The following is a 23,166-nucleotide window of genomic DNA, read 5'->3' on the forward strand; positions in this document are numbered from 1 at the left end:
AAAATGGAATAATTATTATTGTTTTTAATTTATTAGTGCAATTTTTATAGTTTAAATTTTATTATGTAAAAAAAAAAACAAACAAAATATATATTTTATTGAATTGTTATTATTTTCATTTTTATTAAGTTTATGTGCATTAGTTTATTAATTGTTTTATTATTTTCAAATCAATGTATAAAAAAAAACCATAATGTAGATAAATGAATAATGTATAAAAATTTATTTTTTTTATTCAAAGTTTCTTTTTTGTGTTTTTTATCTTACCCTTATTCATATAAAAAACCAAACGCTAATAGACTGACATAGTGTCTGAAAACTAATTTTTTTAAATAATTATTAAGGAATTTAAATACAATTACCATACAAAGAAGTCGATTGATCTTCTCTAACTCGAGATAAATTTAATGAACATGGAGCGCATAGGGATGGTTGTGTTTTTAACAAATTTTTTAATACTAAAAAAAATAGCGACTTGTGATAGAAAAATGAGACAATTTTTTACAGTCTGCCAATGATGCGAAGGGGTATGTATACAACCACAAGTAACAGAAATATTTATAAAATAACAAGCAAAACGCATTAATGCATAGTTAAAAATTAATATTTGTTTCTAAAATAAAAGAAACTTCTTACTTTTTACAGTCTGTCATTCAATTGAATAAAAGGCTAAACTAAAATTTATTGGCAGACGGTTTTCTCGTGTACAAACTTCTACATAACGCTATTAGTTAGTGAAAAAAATGTTGAAGTTTGTACACGAGAAAACCGCCTGCCAATAAATTTTAATCTATTGAACAATCTTGCCTTTTATTCAAATCAATGGCAGACTATAAAAAGTTGTTTTCTTTGTTTTACAACAAATGTTATTTTATTTGTTACTCTTATTGTTTAAGTTTTACCTTAGAATTTTCGTAAGCTTAGTGGACTCTGCGATCAGTTATTATAAACTAGTGGTAAAATAAATTTGTATAATCCAAAACTATCGGATATACGAAATGATTTAAAAATAAAATGGCAAAAATTTACTGAAATAATAAAAACTTAAAAGACAAAATTAATATGCATTAGATTTATTTAATCTACAAGAAAAAAATTGGATAAAACTATTATTACATGATTTTAATCAGTATTTGTTTGTGGATTTGGACTAGGACTTCGTTCATCATCTAATATACCTTGATGTAACATGGTAGCAATTGCATTTACATCTAATGTATCATCGTGTGCACTTATTTTACGAATTGCACTGTTCACTATACATAAATCACCTCGTAATTCTGAGACTAGTGCTGTTATTTTTTGTGCACTACTTAATACTTCAACACTTTGTGTATATGGATTGTAGCGTACACCAAATGGCCGTTGAATTTGTTCTGCATATGCTCTAAAAAGAAAATAAAGATAATTAGGGCTATTTTTTTACTTAGGGGTATTAACAACGCCAATTCAGACGTAGAGTGGAAAAAGATAAATATATACATAGAAAATTTATATCGTTTTATTTATCTGTAAAACCATTTTGTGAGCATTTGGTTTAGTAAGTTTAAGATAAAATTCCGAAAATTCCGATTTTCTTTGAATGAAAACCTTTTCAAAAGCTGGTATTTTCGGGTTGAATTATTCCCAAAATCTTATTTTTACAAGATATACTGTTGTATGTCTAACATAGTTTTGCGAAAAGCAGCTTTAAAAGTGATTTTTGGGGTATATAGCTTGATTTACTTATTTTTAATTTTCTAAAATTCGAGAAAATATTCATTTTTTTCATATAAAATTAGATAATATTTAAAAAATACCATTTTATAATTATTGCATGTCAATCGAATCAATTGATTAAATTTAATTCCTTTTAAAGGATTACATCTTACCTCATTTTTTCTTTGGCTTCTTCAAACGAATCAGTGTAATAGTAAGCATTTTGGAATGCAGTAATAATACATGTTTCTTTAGAGGTGACTTCAGGATCAAATCTAAATGTTTTTTCTGGTGATGAAATAGCATGTTTTAATTCAGCAACTGAACTTAATAAACCAGCTCCATAAACACGTAATTCACCGTTTTGTTTACATAAACCAAATTCCACGGTAAAAAAGTATAACTGCAATAATAAAATTAAATAATTACATTTTCGTTTTCTTGAGTAAACATTTAATTTGAATAAATGCAAATCATCAATCGGAAAATTTGCTTCGTCTTTAAACCGGATAAATTAAATCTAATATTCAATTATACAATTCAATAAAGTTTTTAAATCAGTATATGGAAACGTATTGAAAAAGAACGTAAACACCGATTCAAGTGCCAAAGCCGATCCGGATTCATGAATCTTATTTGGAAAAAAAATGTTGTAGTACTAATTGACGAAGCTCGTTAACTTGAATTAATCAAACTTTCAAAACTCTTCACTTATCTTGAATTCGATTCAAACGTGATCTGATCCAGGCTGCGATTTTCAAGTTATCAATTTTGTAAAATAACTGAAGTTGCGTGTTATTAGCAGCATAGAGTTTCAAGCGTCTAAGAATTTAGAGAAAATAATCCCGAAAACGAATTAAACAAGACTAAATATAGCTTTCGAATACGTTTTTAGGATTATTCAAAGTTATGGCATTAAAACGAATTAATAGATCACTCAAGAATAAAATCATAAAAGAGTAAATGAGCACGATTCCACAAACTTGCGATGTACGATAAACTTAATTATTATACTTTCCGTCAGTTTTTGGAATCCTCGACAATATCATAAGCATAGAAATTATTTAAGTAATCTACGGAAAGTTTATGAATCATAAATGGATTGCATTAAGAAGTTATACGTCGATGGGAAATAATATGAATATTTAGAAATTTTTATGAGCAAGAAAATATGTCGGGATTTGTGAAATTGGTAGGAGTAAAGGTAGGGGGTTGCGCTGAACACCCTAAATAAATAATTATTATTACCAAACTAAAGTTAAATAAAAAATAACTTACAGTGGCTAATTTATCCACATCTTCGTCGGAAGCACCCAAAGAAGCTAGCCCCAGCTCTTGTGAAAATTGTGCAAAACTTGGATTTGCAAGTAATGGCATATGACCCAACAATTCATGGCAACAATCCCTGAAAAAGTTTTAAATTTTACAACAATAATACGTCAAACATGTTTACATGTATTTTGATTTTGAAAATTTTTTGTCAAATTAAATTCAGTTGGTAGTACTGTGCTACGGAAGCCTGAATGTCTCAATAGCTTTTTTTTTAAAGTGTCTACCCACAAATATAAAACCAACTAGTTCACTTTCAACAAGTGCATTTGTGACTTGTGGGACATTATGAAAACAAACCTTTTTGAAAATGTCAGTCGGTAATGACTATTCTTTAATAAGCCACTACCGAAACTGTCTGGAATTTTTAATAATTATTTGTCCGGATTTAATGATAATAATTAAATTTAATGATAATGTTTATAATTTGTTTTACGTAGTTAGTTAAAAATTTTTTATTAATATTATTTAAAAAATATAATGCTTTAAATAGCCAATTTCCTATATTTTTATTTCCTGCCATCTATTGGATCTTTTTTTAATCTTCTGAGGAAAAAGCTAATTAAAGCATTATATTTTCTAAATAATATTAATACAAATTTTTAACTAACTACGTAAAACAAATTATAAACATTATCATTAAATCCGGACATACAATTATTAATAATTCCAGACAGTTTCGGCAGTGGCTTATTAAAGAATAGTCATTACCAACTGACATTTTCAAAAAGGTTTGTTTTCATAATGTCCCACAAGTCACAAATGCACTTGTTGAAAGTGAACTAGTTGGTTTTATATTTGTGGGTAGACACTTTAAAAAAAAAGCTATTGAGACATTCAGGCTTCCGTCAAAACAATCGAACATCTGTATGCAGAGGCATGTGTGTTGTAAAACAGTAAACATATACAATTTAAAACGATCAGTTTCGTAGTTACCGGACAAATCCAGTTCAATAATAGCCACCGTTGGGTGTTGTCATACATGTGTTGTCGTTATAAATAAAACGTTGTTTTTTTATTGTCTACAAATATATTTTGGTATTTACAACAAAAAAGAATATTTTCAATAAAAGATGACTTCAACAAGTATAAATATTGGAATTGCAAGTGAATCGCGTAACTCTAGTCGCGTATTAAAACCCCCAGGGGGTGGTTATTCAAATATATTTGGTGACCCAACACCCCAAGAAGTACCACAACGTCCGAAAAATAATCAACAAAATTCAGCTGGAATGAGTGCTGTAATGGGTACAACTGACGCAAACGAGGTGGCTGCAAAAACTAATGAATTAATAGCAGCTGCATCATCAACTGATACGAGCGTCGAAAAAGATTCAAATAAATCGAATTCGACGACAGGATCACCAAAAAATGACAATCAAGCATCGCGAAAAAGGGTTCCACCTGGCGGATTTTCATCAGGTCTTTGGTAGATGAACTCATAAATATATCTTATTATACAAAATGTTTTTTAAATGTTTTTAAAAAAAGCATTTTTTTTTGTTTTTTTAAATTGTCTGTTGTAGCTTTTTTAGCATTTTCTACTTGACTTTATAATATTTATTATATTTGCTTGTAATCTTTATATATTTATAACTTTTATAAAAAGGTCTTTTAATATTTGTAAAATGCACAATTATTAAAAAAAAAATATATAACGTATTATATATTCAAATATGCGTTGTTTTATTTCCATATAAAAAATTTTGAATTGAAAATGTATGGAACAATTGTAATTAGGGATGCAGCGAATTAATTAATGATCGGATGCGAAATGTCCGGTCTCATTTATTGTAGAATTGTGAATTTATAAAAAAAGAATTATATGAATCGATGTGAACAACTAATTATTGGTGTTTAATAACGGTTAAGTGATAGTGAAAATCCGGTGTTTTTTAGTGGATTAGTTCGCTGCATTTTTAGTAACGACTGAAATTTTGTGATTACATAAATTTTGTTTTGCAATAAAAAAAATTACATAATATATAAAATTGTAGTTATTGCTAAATTAGAAACAAACTTGTTTTAGATTTGTTCATTTTTTCCTAACATTGTATATTAGGGTTCCGTAACAACAGTACTAGATGTGTTTTTAATTTGACGTCATCCAAAAATTTCAGCTCTTAGGCTTAGAATACATTTCTTAAATGAAATTCTTATGTGTTAATACTCTAAAGCCTACATACTGTTATGAAATTGAAAAGGAACGAGGTGGATATACTAATTTGTTAAATACCGAAAAACCCAAATGAGGTTTTACCAATGACGAAAGTATTAGTATACAGTAGTCATTTAACAGTACAGTTTTTAAATTCTAATCGAATTTTTTAGTTAGTCATTAATCTCGACTTATTTTTTTTGCCACCCAACACAAATAATTGCAAATACAGAACAGAATAAGAAAGGATTTAGTCCTTACTTTCGATACTGAATTTTCATCATATCTTTACGTTTTCTTCATGATTCATCAAATACCGATTTTATAATGAACCCAAAGAGTTGTTTGCAGTATATCTAATTCGGAAATATGTCCACGATTATTTTCTATATTAGGAAAAAATCGAGGATATAAAGGAGTAAATGGATAACGTTAGCTCACTTATTGTAATTTTTGTATTTCATGAAAAGGAGGAAGGACATCAAAATCGTATTATTTATAAATAATATCAGTAGTTTTTCCTTTAATCTTTCATTATCAATTGGTGATACGTATATTTTTTTTGAATCAATACTTTTAATGTTATGTTAAAAATATTGAAAATTACAAATTTTCTCTGATTAACCTTTGGTTATATTTTCATACTGATGGTGTAATATTATATGACGTACAGTCTACGATAGTCTGTTATTGATCAAACGATAACAATTTAAGAAATTAAAATGATATATGTATATACATATATATTTATATATACTCAAAATGTAAAATGCTGAAATTTTTCAGATGAAATAACCCACCAGAAATCATGTTGAAAAAGATGCTCATATATGTAAAGTAAGTCTAAGCGCCATGGCGTCAGTTTTTCGCGGTACAGGTGAGAAAATGGATGTCACACTACTTTGTATTTCACCCCTGTACCAGCAAATATATACGGCGTTGGTGGATACTAACTCTGCATCGGTATTTGAAGCGATTTACATAAATGCCGTACAGAAATAAATACGGTCACTTCTGTACCGAAACTTTTTTGATTTCCTGTCAATTTCCGAAGCCCTTTATAAATTAAAACATCAAATCGTGGTTGATAAAAAAAATTTGCTTTTATACAAGCTTGCCCTGATAATATTTGGGTGATTAGCGTACATTTCTGACTTCAGAAAACTCCAAAGAAAGAAGTTTTGTGAACTATTTCTTCAAATGATGGAATTTCCGTGTCTTTGGTGAAATGGACAAACAATCATGAGCTAAACCATAGCAAATATTTATTATCCGTCCTATTCCACAATTATCCGATATATGTGTTCTCTTCTTTATTCCATTAAAAACATTTGTAACTTTCCAATAACCAATGCTTTTTATTCCAAACTTAAATTATGTGTTTCTATTGAAACACCTTTATACAAAAAACCAGTAGAGGTACAAGAGAATACTCGGGTTTTTCGTAGATTGGGTTGCTTAATTAATTTTTGTCTTAATTTCTGGCTTGTATGTTAAGAAATGTGGAGGGGATGAAATTATGACTTAAGTTATGGAAAAGACTTAATATAGGTTTACTCTAAAGAAAATTTTTTTTCTTTGTTACATTTTAGTTATACAGGACCATTTATAGTTTGTGGTGTTTTGCTTGACAATATTTTTTTTTAATAGGTAGTAAATTGCTATGATGTTCTTATGAAAGAAAAAGTATTCATTTAAAGGTAAGAACCACAATTCACATGTTAGATATATGTATAATGGTTTGAATTATGATTCGATGACGTTTATTTACAAATATCATTAAGCTGTAGGGCAATGATGTCATACATATATTTGGCATACAATTTTTTTAAAGTATGGATTTTCTGTTGTTAGATTCCCTGTCTGTGTATAATTTAAACTAACACTAATGCGTTAAGAAATAAACGTCCAAGTATTTGTTAAAAAACACCTCTATGGGATCAAAGTTTTTATTGATAGGTAATCCCAATACTATGGAAGCTCGTTCGAGCTTAGTGTAATTGGTCATATTGGTAATTTGTCTAATTTGGAGGTTATACTGTTATAGTAATTATTGTTGGCCTAAAATTTAGACAAAGCTAAATATCCAAAACTTCTTAGCCCATGGGGACTATTGTGTCATTCCACGCTAGAACTTTCTCTGTTGGAATCATTTCTAACAGCAGAATCCATTATTATTCTAGCAAATAGCACGGAAAAAAATCCATGAACCCTATCTTTCTGCCGCGTAGTAAATAAGCATATCTATATACGAAAGATCGACCATTTTCGAGATAGAGGGGGATATGGAAATCTGTGGAAAAAAGAGGACCCTAACCGTCTGGAAGCAACGGTAAGTCAAAGCATTCATTTTTTATAAACCGGGAAAAATAGTGGCAGACACTTTTTGGCGGTTTCGGAGGGGGGTGGGGTTGAAGTAACCCAGAAAAAAGGTGGATTCGAACTGGATAAACTCAAGTGCGATTTTTTTGTTACAACATGTACTTTTATGGAAAAACAGTGGCAGACACCGCAAATTGGCGCAGTATGACAGTATTTTGAAATGAAGCTTGGAAGAAGTCCCGAAAACTGCTGTAAAACATAGTCAGTTATCTAGAAAACTGAAAAAAATTTCTTCCGTTACCAAATAACTTGCATAACCGCACACATCTTACACATTACTGGCAGACATTGTGTAAGGACATGCACTATATAGACTTACACAAAATTCACATATATTTGCAATGAGCAATATAAAATTTTTGGCAAGCTATTACATTTTAAAATTGGCAATATTGTTTTACATTTTTATGTACTTATATGCATAATTATATTAAAAGAATGCGAACTTTTGTTATTAAATCGTCAAGTTTTTAATGAATTTTATAAAGAATGTCCTATATATAGGGTGTCCTGTGACTCGATGTTCATAGCTTAAGAGTGTATTTTCTGAACAATTTTAAGCCAAAAAAAAAAAAAAAACGGTATAGTATGGCACAAAGCTACCTCAGAAGTTAATTTATTCAACGGTCTCTTTCACGAACTTGCCTTTCTAGCAATAGTCCTGACCTACCACGACCCTAGGTCAGGTCATAACCAACAAATCAAAGATTTTAGATGAAACATCTGTCGAACTGTGAAGAAGAATGGTTGAAAATTGACTCGAGGTACTGGGAATTGACTCGAGGGAATGGTTGAAAATTGACCTATGTATGAAATCGATTGCCATTAATCATAGTGGGCAATGTATTTCATAGGAAAAACAATTTCCTTCTATTTCTCTTAGAATTTGCGATTTATTTAAGGTATAAAATCCTTAATAAAAAAACCATATTCATTATAGTTATGAATAATATTCAAACAAAATTGAAACCCACGCTGTAGATGATGTGTTCATTTAAAAAATAGATGATTCAATTTTTATTCAACTCTGTTCATAAAATGTACATTTTTAAAATTGGTGTAGAAGTAATCTGGCAATCGAAACGAGGCGTACAACACAAAAACACATTTAACAAATAACAACAACTATAAATACCAAGAACAGACGTATATTTCTCTATTTGCATATCTTCGGAATTCTATTCGTAAGATATATTTGGTAAAATTGGTAAACATGTCATTTGTCTGTTTAATGATATTCCGTTAAGTAAGTAGAAGTAAGTTGAAGAAGTCAAATTCAAATAGATTGGAGCTAGTAATGTAATCCTTAACGAGCAAAAGCCAAAACTTTATCCAATTTTGATAAACCAAGTATGTAATCCTACGTAATTTGGGTCATACTTTTCAAATTTGTGATCAAAATTAACCAGGCTCTAATAGGTTTCAAGAATGTGGAGCCCAGGTCCCGGAATAAAGCACATTGGTGATAGCTAGCGAAAAACCGTTATCACAGCTGAAAACAATGACCCAAAATTAGTGGATTTCAAAAAAAATTCTAATAAGATCGGATCAAATTTGCCTATGTTATCAAAAAAATAGAATTTTTTAACTTTATGACGTCATCAGAATCCAAAAATTTTAATTTTGCTCTATCACATCCAAATTTTATCCAATTTTGATAAATCAGGTATGTAATCCTACTTAATTTGGGTCATAATTTTCAAATTTGTGATCAAAATTAACCTAGCTCTAATAGGTTTCAAGAATGTGGAGCCCTGGTCCCGGAATAAAGCACATTAGTGATAGCTAGCGAAAAACCGTTATCATAGCTGAAAAGAATGACCCAAAATTAGTGGATTTCAAAAAAAAATTCCAATAAGATCGGATCAAATTTGCCTATGTTATTAAAAAATCGAATTTTTCAACTTTGTGACGTCATCAGAATCCAAAAATTTTAATTTTGCTCTATCACATCCAAATTTTATCCAATTTTGATAAATCAAGTATGTAATCCTACTTAATTTGGGTTACACTTTTCAAATTTGTGATCAAAATTAACCTAGCTCTAATAGGTTTCAAGAATGTGGAGCCCTGGTCCCGGAATAAAGCACATTAGTGATAGCTAGCGAAAAACCGTTATCACAGCTGAAAAGAATGACCCAAAATTAGTGGATTTCAAAAATAATTCCAATAAGATCGGATCAAATTTGCCTATGTTATTAAAAAATCGAATTTTTTAACTTTGTGACGTCATCAGAATCCAAAAATTTTAATTTTGCTCTATCACATCCAAAATTTATCCAATTTTGATAAATCAAGTATGTAATCTAAGTTAATTTGGGTCATACTTTTCAAATTTGTGATCAAAATTAACGTTGCTCTAATCGGTTTTAAGAACGTTCAGTCCTGACCCTGGAAGGAAGCACATTAGTGATGTGCTTCATTCCGGTTTATGTTTTTAAGAGTAAAAAGTACTCCTGAAATAAAATATTGATTAAAGTTTTCTATTGCGGCGCGTAATTGCACCTTAAAAATGGTTTTAAATGTACAAAGCATAACAATCAATTTTTTCCTATATCATTGACCTCGTATTGTTTTAAAACTATCGTAGGCTATCAACCTTACACAACATGCAAATTTGTATAGGTACCTGTACCTAACACATGCCATACATTACCAGCGATCAACCCTTTTATGGAATTTAAGGGTTGTTCAACCTGATACATATATGAATTGCGCTTTTTCTTTAGTAATTTTATACACAATAAAAAAATATTATAATAAATCGTTGTATTCAACAGTTGTGCTATATATTTTTTTTTCCATTTATTGACGTGGGTGGTGGAGTTTAATGATCATCGTTTTAATAATTATTTATGGCATATTAGTAAAATAGGATTCCGTAGATGCAGATTTCTAGTTTTTACCCCGACTATAAAATGGTGAGAATTATGTGTTTGAGCCATATGTTTGTATATTCATATGTTCCCGCCTAGCTTCTTAACTACTTATCATAATTTGACAAATGAGGTTTCGTTAGAAACGTCTTGATCGCACGCTGGTACTCTCTAGAGGGCATAAAATTACGAACAAAAAAAATTATAATTTAACAACAACGTGTTAGGTACAAATGAAAGGGCGTAATTAACACAGCAAATCGAGAGCGACAACAATTATAACATGCATCCGTAAGAGCAGGTATATTGCGGCTGACAAACAAGCGAGAGGTGTTAACTACACCAAAAAAAAACTTTGTATGGAAAACAATAGAGTTGAGGTTTCTGACTTTGGCCAGAAGTTTGATATATATACCCCTGTGCGTAGCATGCTCGCGTCTTTGCCATCTTTTTAATCATTTATGACATCCTCAGTCGCAATTATACGTTCGTTTTTGTTGATTTTTTAACGTTTTTCGAGTAAAGATTGATCGCGAGCAAAGAAGTTACACAACTGACCTGACTAGTTTGTTACTCCACCGTGTATGTGAAGGGTTAAGCTATTCTATGTTTTATTTACCACAAATGTTATTTTACTTAATTTTAGTATCTGTTATTTATGGTCGCTATTTCCACCTAACAATGGTGAACAGTCTAAGTCTAAGATATTTGTAGCTGTATTTTTAAAATTCAATTTTATGTGTAATAAAATTTAAAAGATATAATATAATTTATAATTTATGCTTTTGCAATATAAACCTTCAAAGGAAAGGATAGCTTATAGCATATATTGGCTTTTATGTGACAATAATCATAGTAAAAATTAACAAGGCATGACAAAAACTATTTATTAGAATTTGTATATGTTTCGATTGATTTTTAGACATTAATTGTAATTCCATCCAGCGAATTTCTAATATTACACGAACCACATGCGACGTGGTTAAATACATTAATTGTACACTTGTGTCCACTTTAGACAAATATGAGATATTGAATTTTATTTATTATGAAACCATAAAACAAACTAATCAAAGAAAATGAATATGTTGATCAATACTTTACGTAAATTTAGATATCCCCATTTACTTTTTTCATCTTAAATTCATTTTACTTAAGTACGTTCCCAAAAAAAAAAATTAGTGTATGCAAATATTTGAGACTTACGTTTCAAATTTTGTGGGTGGATTCTGTAAGAACTTGGGAAGGTTAGTCGAAAATGATGTATCTAGACAAACTTGCTTCTAAACACATGACTCATTCATGATTGTTTTTAAATATTTTTATTTGAAACGGAATACAAGTATGGTGTTAATAGATGTTTATTCACGCCATCAATATGACTGCTATGCCATATGTTTATATACAACCAAAAATATACTCTGAGAATCACATGGCCTCTATGTACTAGATGTATAATATTTTAAGCAGTCATAAACTAATCCGAATATGTCGTTTGTGAGAGATACTCTTTTACAAGAAATTTGTTGATAGCAGAGAATGTAGAGACAAATGGCAAGTTAGCAGCTACAGGAATTGTTAAAACATGATTCGAAAAATTGTACTTCTTTTTGAGACCCTATCCTTACGACATTTCAAGTTTCGTGTACTTTGTTTAAGTCTATGGTGTTGTTGTATAACAATTTTTTATCAGTTTAAAGTTAAACGTACTCTTGTGATTTTTTGTCTAGGCGCCTAGTTTTCAAAATAAAAACTATTGAAAATTAAAAATACAATATTCGATTTTCAGAATAATGTGTTATTTTTTCAGTCTCTGAGGCAATTCGCTTGGCTACATTTAAGAGATACTTTTTTGACAGGCTTGTATCGTGAAAGAAGGGTAGGAACTCTTGACTTTTGGAAAAATTGTGGGCCCGCATACCTCCCGAACGATAAAATTGGGTCCCCTGATAGAGGTTTCATGATCGAATCATGGTGAAAAACGGCAAAAAGGGAAATATCTTGGCTTGATATTAAAATTTCGATGCAGTTTTCTAGCATGAATTTTTCTTTGAATGTAATTATTGAAGCTTTGACAAGAAAACTAATTTTTTTAAAAATATGTTGAAACAATTGGTGGCTACATGCTATAATATGTTACAGCAAGTATATTGAGGTAAAAAAAAACTATATTAAAAGATTGGCCGCAATAAGTAATAAAACATCTGTGCGAATAAAAAAATATTTGGTAATGAAAGTGTTTATTTGGTATACAAAGTTAATGGATACAAAGTGAAAGTTATCCAAATGCATTAGTTACATTGTGTTTAGTTTAGAAATAAATAAGAGAAAATATTTTTCTACTTCACAACCTAATTACATTGTGTTTGATAATCAATCAATCCTTGCACATCCATCTTAAAGGTCTATTGGTATTGGGAAAATCACCAATGACACCATGATATAAAATCGATCAAAATATTGCGATATCTCAGAAACTCTGCATCCAATCAATAAAATAACCTGATTTTTATATATTTTGGATCAAAATTGCCCCATCCACTGAGTTTCATCAAATTCCAAAACAAAATTATTTTTTCCGATTTTTTCAAAGGGGTACCCCTTAAAAAAATTGAAAAAAATCGAAAAAATTTGTTATCTGCAATTTTGATAAAACTCAGTATATAAGGTAATTTTGACCCAAAAAGTATACAAATCGGGTACATTTGCTGACTGGTTGAATAGTTTTTGAGATATGGACTAAAATCGATCCAAATATTGCGATATCTCAGAAACTCTACATCCAATCATTAAATTAACCTGATTTTTATACTTTTTGGATCAAAATTACCCTATCCACCGAGTTTCATCAAATTCCAAAACAAAAATTTTTTTGCCTTTTTCTCAATTTTTTCAAAGGGGTACGCTTTAAAAAAGTTTGCAAAAAATCGAGAAATTTCGTTTCGTTAATCTCCAATTTCGATAAAACTCAGTATATAAGGTAATTTTGACCCAAAAAGTATAAAAATCGGGCGCATTTGATGACTGGTCGAGTAGTTTTTTAAATACGGACTAAAATTGATACCCCAAAACACATTACATTCCTTTTTTTTATTAGGCTAGTCTTATAAAAATACAAATAAATTTTTACGAAATTAATTTTACTTACGGTTCAGGTGTATAGAATGGATCTGAAGAATGTCTTATATATTGTGTACAATGAAATACACGAAATGCAAGACCAGATAGAAAATCACGTGGACTTAAATAACCAGCCACAGGTCGTATTTGAAATCCAGTTTTACGTTTTAAAAATACATTTAAATCTTCTAATTGTGGTATATTATCTTCACGGTAACCACAATATTTCACCAATTGTGGCCAATTTTCTAAATATTCTTTACATGCATATTGTAAATATAGTTTGTGCAGTTCATTAAACACGGTGCCCCTGAAAAGACAAATGGCATTAATTTTAAAATAAATCGTAGTGTTTCTATTTTTAGGATACATTTTTAACATATTTTGAATCAGTACATCGAATTAGATCAAGAATAACCTTTTATAGAGTCGGACTAATGACTCCAATCAATTTTGGGTTTCACATCGGAATAAACGGAATAAGCAGAATTTTTGGACAAACTTTTATAGTACAAATGTTGTCTTAAAAGTCACATATGGTCAAGTGTGCGCATCCTTAGATACTTTAGGTTAAAGGTAGCAAAAATCAGTTTTTTGATAAAATCTGGTTTCCTTTTCGTTCAATCGTATTCATACTTATTATAAAAGTTGAAGAAGATAAAATTTTCTATAAATTTTGTCTGAAACTTTTTTTTGTACGGTGAACCATTTTTGAAATAAGGAGCGCAGAAAATGGACCGTGCAGCTTAACGTACTTTGGTGCTTGATCAATATTTATGAGGTATTAAGGTCAATATTTATAAATATAAGGTTCTTTAGAATGTACATGGTAAGTAATGCATGGCGTTTATTACAATGCTGGTATGGTATAGAGACAGATAGTATAGTAAGCATAAGTAATATTATACTACAATAGGCCTAGCTACCAGAAGTATTGTGGGTATCGCCAACCAGTATCCATCGCTATAACTATTACTAATGTTACTATTTTCTCAATACAGTACAAAGTATGGAAGTCCGATACAGCATAGCGTTCACACCGATACTGACAGAGTGATATCCACAAAAAAATTTCTTACCGTGTATATACATGCTTTGAAATGAATTTCAGCATATATACCTATTTTGGTGGAATAACGTAGTTGAACTCACAAAATTTTACTTAGTAAAAACGCAAAAAGATGATTTTTTTAGTTTGATCCAAAATTTTAATGCAAAACGAAGATCATTTGCAGTGTTTTGAGTAAAATACATAGAGAATCTATGGTCAAATGGCAAATACCCTATTTTAACAAACTAAAACAGTGAAGATCCAGAAACTTAGTTACTATATTCGAACTAACAGTTAAATTTTAAAAAGGTATATAATAATGAAACCATCGTATACGCCGACGTATTTTACGCTTCGCATATATAGCACGAAAAATAAATTCAAACACTATCCATTTATAAAAATCATATTCTACATTCAGAATTTCACTTCGTACAGAAATTTCATTATTATTTTCATCCATTATTGTTAAACTTTATCATAAAAATGAATTAAGAATGACTTGGTATATTTATAAATCTTCAATATTATTTTTCTTTAACAAATACATATTTTAATATGTAGTAAATATTTATTCAAACACTTTACATGCATATATTGATTCATTCAATAACTAGATATTTACAAAAGATTAAAAATATATATAAATTTTCCGTGAATCGAATTTTTTCCACAGAAGTTTTATCGAAATGTTTTTATACAACTAGATTATTTTTAATCTCCAAACGCACATAGCGTCTAAACGGATGAACCGATTTTAATTTATTGGGCTTCATTTGAAAGGTAATTTAATGGAAATAGCTATGTTTCAAGTGCGAGCTCAGGGTTCCGTACCCAAAAAAAACTAAAAAATTGGCAATAATATGCAAAATCGATTCCGTTTGGAATAGGCATGGCATATAAATAATTACTATGGAAATGAATGGTCAAATAAACCTGGTTCAATTCATTTCGAAAAGTGAAATGGTAAAATAATTAGGTTATAATTCAAAACAATAATTCAAAAGAACAAAGTCAACTCAAACATTTCAATTTCAATTAAAATATTTCCAAAAATTTGTCCCAAAAAATAATAGCTCTCTAAATATCCTTTTCATTTCACCTGATCACTTGACCAACACTTTGATATTGATTTAAGAAAGAGTGATAAGTTTAAAGTGTTTATCTGTGCGTCTGTGTGCTTCTTAGTGGCATCGTAGCCCCTAAACGGTAAGTTTCCAAAAATCTTTTTACAAGGAATAAATAGCATTTGTCGGAGGTTTTTTAAATTTTGTAAATTTCACTTGTTTCTCATAAGGAAACAATTTCTGATTGATATAGACATGATTGAACAGTGAAATTCAGAATTAGAACCTTAAAAATCTCCAGCAAAGTTCAGTTTCTGTTTTAAACTTAAATCAGATAATTTAAATATGGAAGTAATGATAAATGATGGTGTGTTTTTTAATAGCAGATTTTAATTGTATACATAATTTATTAATAAATAAAACTTAATGAATAATGAATAAAATTAATTATTCATTATAAAATTTATTTCTATTTACAAGTGTTATGAATAGATAATAAATTTATAGATTTAGTTAATTCATTTTTAATTATATTTTACGAATGATTTCGTTACATTATTATTATTAATTATATTTAAACTTATAATTGCATTATTTCAATTAGTTTAATATACGTACGTGTTGTATTAGTTTATGAAGTTCAGTACCCGAAATATGTATCTTTATTTATAATACATTTATATCGAGCAGGACCGGAGTAAAGAAAACTCATAAATAAGTCAAAAGTACTCTAATAACAAAAGCTCAAGTAACAAAGAGATCTATCAATAAAATCATATGCCTAATTTACGTTTTTTGAAATGTGCTTTTATTATTTGAAATGTAATTTTTTTTGCATGTTCCTGAAAACATGAAATTTTTTCATAAAAGAACCGGAAGTAGGGCTCCAGATATGCATAAAGCAATAAAATGAGTGAAAAAACATGATATTTCGACATCAAAAGGGAAGGGGGTCTGAAAAATAACCCAAAAGTACCCTGGATGTATCCTCTTTAAAATGAATGCTCGATCGAGCTCTAGACAAAAGCATTTTGTACATGCCGAAATCGATGACATTTTCTTTGTGAATGATATTACGATAGTTACCATCTCTGTGAATTTGATGCTTTATAACGGAAAAGTGTAAGTAAATATAAGAACCTCATTGCAAATGTAATTATAATAAAAAAGGAATGACGAAGATGCAACGTTCTTAAATGTATATAAACGAAACACAAGCTTCAATGAAATATTGGGAATGAAGTTGATACAGTTAATTAACATCTATTCAAATATAAATTCAATGTTTCATGTACTTTTTAATAATCTTCGAATAAATATTTGCTTCTTCTATCTAAAACTGTAGTACGGACATTTTTTTACTCCTTGCGTATAAAGTTTCTAGATAATTTAAAGAAAACAGATTGGAACATAAAAAACGTTAAAATACGGATCTTCTTATTTTTGGGTGGAATGAAAAATATGCCTTGTCTTATTTTCCAAGGACACCTTTCGGGTCCAACAGGGGTGAACATCGTTTTTTTCCCCGACCTTTCTTTTCGGTACTTGACTTTAGCTATTCATTCAGATTAAGAAGTAATTGAAAAAAGCATTTTTGTCCTATACGATTCCTACAGTGTTCAGCCTAAAAAAAACTGTAAAATTTAAATGCCTACCAAAAATTAAGCCTATGAAAAAATTTTTCAAAAAGTTATTCATTTTTTTGAGTCAAAGAATCAGAATTTGCTATAATAAATGGATGGTTTCATTTACAAAGAACTTAGTTGACCATCGTTTGATTCGGAAATAAAACTCATTAAGTTGAGTACTCAAGTGCCAAAATTAAGCTAACTATCAAACAATTTCAATCAAATACAACTTTAATGATTAAGTCGAGTTACATAATTATACTATTTTAGCTGCACATGAAGATCATAAAGATATATTTTTATTTACAATTCAAGGTAGTGTTATTAAAAGAATACAAGTAAAAACAAACAAGAGACTGAGTTAATTGTTGAAATATCTTGTACAGAAAGTGTTAAAAATCAGTGCTTGAATTATTTTTTTTATAAATTAGAAGAGTTTAAAAAACACAATAATTGCGACCTTTCCATTTATTTGGTTTTCGAAAATTTCGAAAATTTTTTCAAGAATATTGTTTCGTTTTGCGATTATGTTTCACAAGACCACTAGTTGCAGCTACCTGCAAATTTTAAACTCTCTATCATTTATTTTGTCCTAATTTTCGTGCTCACATTTTTGTTCTATGCCTAAGGGTTTACAAGATGGGTTCTACGGATCCAATTGACCTATATTGCTGACAACGCTATAAAAATCACAGCTTCATAGCATATTTCGTTTTTGAGCTATTGTGTCCACAGACAGACGGTCGGACAATCGGAAATGGACTAATTAGGGGATTTTATGAACACCTATACCAAAATTTTTTTCGTAGTATCAATATTTTTAGGCGTTACAAACTTGGGACAAAACTTAGCATACCTTGATATATATTACATAATATACAAGGTATAACAAATTCATTTTGTGGTTAGTTTATATATGCATGGCATAATTTTTTTATTAACTGGACACATTTTTCTTATCAAGAAAAATAATTTTTTTTTGTAGCGTATATAAAGTAGAACAATTCATTTAAAATAAAAAATTGATAGGTAGTAGTGATAAGAACTTTTTATAACATACATAATTTCTTAATTGTAAATATTATGTATTATGCATGGGAGTGGCGTCAATGTCAATTCAGGCTATATTTATATTCGTAACCGTTAAAGAAGAATTTAGGCAATCCAAGCACGTTGTGATTGCAATATTGAATGAAAGATATGTAGGCAAAACTGAATTTTTAAATATAAAAATACATTTGTTGATTTCATTCTCTCTAATATTCGATAAGCCTACCCGAGAAAATGAAATAGTTCATCCTCATATCCCTAATATGTCGAAAAATCTTCTTTCGCTCTATAATCGATAATCGTTTTTGGTAGCAAGTTCTTCACTGTTCCAAATGACTTTTGGTAAATTTCGAGATTATAAGACCAAAGGGCAAAAAACACCAAGGTCGAATAAATTTATTTCGACCTACTTGGTCGTAAAGATGAAAAGTTTTGATTTGAATTCAAATTTAGCGTTGAGTTGATGGGCGATAATTTGGAAGAACATCTGTTTTCGTCAATGACTTTTCAACCAAGCGAAACTGATTCGTTTGAATCAATTACGATTTTTTGTGATTTTCATCTAAATCTCATATAAAATTGGTGAAAATAAAATCTAATCTATCCTCTGCAGAAGTATTATAGTTGTAAACTTAGATAAGATAAGTAATTTATTGCTGACACAATTTCTATAACAGTAAAACAAAAAAGTGTGTGACAAAATACAATGAAGTTAATTTAGTCGAACGAAGAATATGATGTTATTTTTTTTTTTTTTTAAACAATACAATACTTTGTTCACATTTATTGAACACTAGCTGAGTCGGCGAACTTCGTATCACCTATAACAGTCGATTCTTTTTTTTTGATTCGTTGCATTTCGGGTTCCTCTGCCTAAATTTGTCCACCGCCTTATAGAAGGCATATTTAGTAAGTCACAAACACACGACACTTTTTAAATTTCATAGAAATTTGTAACTTTTAGATTTAGTAATATTAAAGATACACAGCAAAGAGACGTGTACATTTCTAATCGATTTGAAATTTATACAGAAGGCGCCTTAAAATCACGTATTTGGGAAATTTATAACGGAAATAGTAAGTTGTTTCGTGAATACGGTGTACCAACAAAATTTGTCGGATTCGTGTAGAGAAAAATTGAAATAAATATATGTTTAGTTTAGTTTAGATACTTTTCGATTGAATTGAAACCTCGCACACTTATCAAGGACCGACAACAATACAATAATTTAATAAGTTTATCATTGTATCCTGATTAGGATCTTCAGGATTAACGATTTCTATATCTGGAAATATGTACATTTATTTGCGCTCCCACCATATTTGTACTGAATTTTGGATTAATTAATAGTTTAAAAAACTAAAAAACACAAAATAAATATTAGTTTTAAGAAACTAGAATAATGCGAATTTGTAACTAGCTGAGCAAAAAGTAGAAAATTATTTATTTAAGTTCAAAAAAAATCATTTTATCGCAAAAAAAGCGATTATATTTTATAATCACTTTACTTTTTACTAATACTTTTCCAATATCTGTCAATACATTTTTTACAATAATAATTTCTACTTTTTACCTCAGTTAGCTAAATTAGTTACAAAAGTGTGTTTTTTTTTAGTTTTTTAAACTATTATTTATTTAGAAACAAAATTAAATTGTTTCTTGTTTCAAACACTAGATTTACATTAAATATGAAGCGAAAATTGAAATTATAGAATACTTAATAACTGTGGGCGAACATAAGTATTTACTTATATAATAATTCTTAATTCAAAATGCATTAACATTAATTTAATAAGTTTTTAACAGGATATTTGAATTTGGGTAAGAATGATAATACATAATATATGTATGTTTATTATTTTTAAAGTTTTTATGATGTTCAGATTAAGTATTTTGAACGACGCGACGCTAAGATTAAATAACAAAGTAGGAGAATTATCGTAAACTGCCACATACCTCAAGCAATAATTCATTTTATTGCTTGATTTTTTGTTTTTATCATTTTAAACTTGATTGATTTAGACACGGTAAAATCCGTCATTGAGCATGCCGGATCTCAAAAATGTTCCTGATCCTATAATTGTGGTCAAAATTCATAAAAAATATTTCTCTAAGCCTTCCAATTTTCGAATAAAAATTACGTAAAATTTGAGAAAAACCACCCAAAAATAACAATTTGCCTTAAGTTTTTATTAACTCAAAGAGGATTCTCAAAGATAAATTATGTAAGAATTTTTGCAAACTAAAAATATCGAGGGAAAATTTTCTCATATTAATAAGATTTCGTAGAAATTAATTAGAATCTAAAACAATTGCTTATTCATTCTACCCACTGACTAAAAGAGCAAATTTGACCATTAATTGTTAAAAATGCAAATTAATTAAACGAATGTATATTTAATAAGCTAGTTGTAAATTTTATGAGTGACAATATATTTTTTATGTTAATTTTATTAATTGTAAAAAGTTTATAGGAAAAATTGCTCTGTATTCCGTATTCATGTTGCATCGACCTAAAAATATAGTGATATTTCAACACTGCATTAAATTTACTTCTCTCGGTTCTTAGCTTAGAAAGCACTAAATTATGTATTGATAAGTTTTGAAAAAGAAGTGCTATTTATAAAATTTGCATTATTATGGTCGATTATGACAGTCAAAAGTTGAAATTTTATATTTTTTAACTTTACATTATCTTTTCGATCCTTGTAATACTTGTAATACGGCATGGATTTATGGATCCTTGTAATACGACATGAATTTATAATCTACCTATCAATTTAAAATTTTTTCTTTTTTTTAAACTACACGTTTTTCAAAATCAGAAAATTTTTGTATAAGGAAATTAGTTTTTAAATTTAATTAACATCGAACCGTAAAAAAAACTATAACTAATGGTTAGTAATAAATACATTTTATGATTAATTTCTTTAGAATCGTTGTTAAAGAACGAAATTTAAAAATTATTTAACATACAATTTAATAACATATAATAGTTATAACTTTCTTTATTTCGACTTTGACATTGAAATAATTTTGGAAAATTATTCCAACTAAATATTACATTCAATTCCAACAAAATTTTTCATAATTTTTCTAACAACAGAACATCACAAAACTTCCTATCGCTCGTTTAACATTTTTTTTTAAAATACGTCTTTAAACTATTAAACAATTTAAAACAGCACTATAGAAATTAAGAAATTAATTATCTACTTACCAAGTTTTAACTTCTTCTTTAGTATATTTAACTTTAGGGATTGATTGTCCGCTAAAAATAAAAAAATTAATTAGTCATACAATGAATAGAAATACCAAAAATAAATTTATCACGTACTGTTTATAATTTTTAGCAATTTCAGAAAATGTTTCACGCCGTTTTCTATACACAGGATCTTTAAATCCAGGATGATCTGCATCTAGCTCTGAACCATACATAAGAACATTTTGCGCACGATCCAAATCAGAAATTTTTCTTGGAAACCATGGCATCTCACCAAAATCTTTTTAAAAGTAAAATTTAAATAATAATTGTTCAAAGAAAAAGTACTTAAAAGTTTTTTTATTACCAAAACTTGCGGCGGCTGATAAGGGCGTCGGTGGTGCAAATTCTTGTGAATCCACTGATTGTTCAGTTTCCAATTTCATGGATTGAACTTCACGACGTAATAGTCGTGTAAGTTCTTCCATACGATGTGCTTCACATTCAACATCCACCAAAATATCGGCTCGTGATGAACGCCGATCCGATGGTCTGGATTCAATATGTAAAACATTTATTCCCAAATCTTGAAAAGCTTGTAATGCTCGAGCCAGACCACCAACTTGGTTTTTCAATGTAAATATTATTGAAGTTCTTTCCACGTTTGCCTTTCCTTCGGGTGGTAGAACCGGAGCTGGCTAATAAAAACAAAAGTTGTAAGCCACACGTATAAAATAAAAATCACTGTATGCGTATGATGGATGCACCTTGGGTTTGTGAACGGGACTACCTTCTTTCATTGCCCATTCTTCACCCGTTCGATATAGCCATAAACCCAATAAACCTTTACCAGAACCGCTCATTCTTGGATGGTAAATTATTCTGGATCCACTTTTTTAAGTTTTTACCGTTTATATATAAGTTTTCATGAGGGGGTGTGTTTTACTGTTAGATTGTATTCGCTCATGAATGAATGATAATGTAAGCTTCTGATTGGTTGTATTAAGAGTTTGCACAGTTCATGAAAATAACGATCATTTCTCTTTTCGAAAAGTTATTCATTTTCACTCAACACTTTATTTTAATTTAGGATGCCGTAGTTTGCAATAAGTGTACAATTATATATTTTCATAGATTCGTAAGTTTTTGCACGCGTTGTGCAAATTTCGTAGGCGTTCGTTACTAATGCTGTTTTCCCACTAGTATCGTAAATAATTATAATAATTATAATTATATTAAGAAACAATAATCTGCGAGAACAATCTCTGGCTACCCCTCGGGCAGCGTTGTTGAATGACAATATCATATGATGAAAAGAAAAATTAAAAAATATGGTGAAGAACTAATTCATTGTAGTGAGTTGTTCTTTACGCTTAGCTTAAAACTTAAACATGAATGCCAATATAAACTTGAAAAAGAATTTAGCAACACGTGTGCTTTGAAATCAGAGAAATTTAAGGAGTTTTTCAAAATCCAGTTAATTGGATCAATATAAGTGAAACAGAAACGGAAACAGAAAATGATAATGATAAATATAAAGGGAAGGAGAGTTCGATCTGGGCTCTCATGAAACTTTCATGAGAACTAAGCAAAACGCACTGGAA

The 23,166-nt window shown here is 29.2% G+C and overlaps 2 protein-coding genes across 9 annotated transcripts; one reads left to right on the forward strand and one right to left on the reverse strand.

Moving 5' to 3' along the window:
* Window positions 1–1,112: 1,112 nt before the first annotated feature.
* LOC123296522 (tryptophan 5-hydroxylase 1) lies at window positions 1,113–22,426 on the reverse strand. 8 transcript variants are annotated; one of them, XM_044878030.1, is made up of 8 exons: window positions 22,345–22,426; window positions 21,930–22,260; window positions 21,698–21,863; window positions 21,581–21,631; window positions 13,592–13,873; window positions 2,977–3,103; window positions 1,872–2,101; window positions 1,113–1,387 (listed from the first exon to the last, which is right to left on the reverse strand). In XM_044878030.1, exons 1-8 carry the CDS (start codon window positions 22,423–22,425, stop codon window positions 1,123–1,125), a joined length of 1,533 nt encoding a protein of 510 aa, XP_044733965.1. In that variant the 5' UTR covers window position 22,426; the 3' UTR covers window positions 1,113–1,122. The 8 variants fall into 8 exon arrangements, with proteins under 8 accessions (XP_044733965.1, XP_044733961.1, XP_044733966.1 ...); XM_044878026.1 differs by having other exon boundaries at window positions 22,330–22,426; XM_044878031.1 differs by having other exon boundaries at window positions 21,930–22,230; window positions 22,315–22,426.
* On the forward strand, window positions 3,918–4,619 carry LOC123296537 (jupiter microtubule associated homolog 1-like). The gene has a single exon (XM_044878048.1). The coding sequence runs from the start codon at window positions 4,101–4,103 to the stop codon at window positions 4,458–4,460; it is 360 nt and encodes a 119-aa protein (XP_044733983.1). The 5' UTR covers window positions 3,918–4,100; the 3' UTR covers window positions 4,461–4,619.
* Window positions 22,427–23,166: the final 740 nt, after the last annotated feature.

This window comes from Chrysoperla carnea, chromosome 3, assembly GCF_905475395.1.
Source record: "Chrysoperla carnea chromosome 3, inChrCarn1.1, whole genome shotgun sequence".
Classification (NCBI taxonomy): domain Eukaryota; kingdom Metazoa; phylum Arthropoda; class Insecta; order Neuroptera; family Chrysopidae; genus Chrysoperla; species Chrysoperla carnea.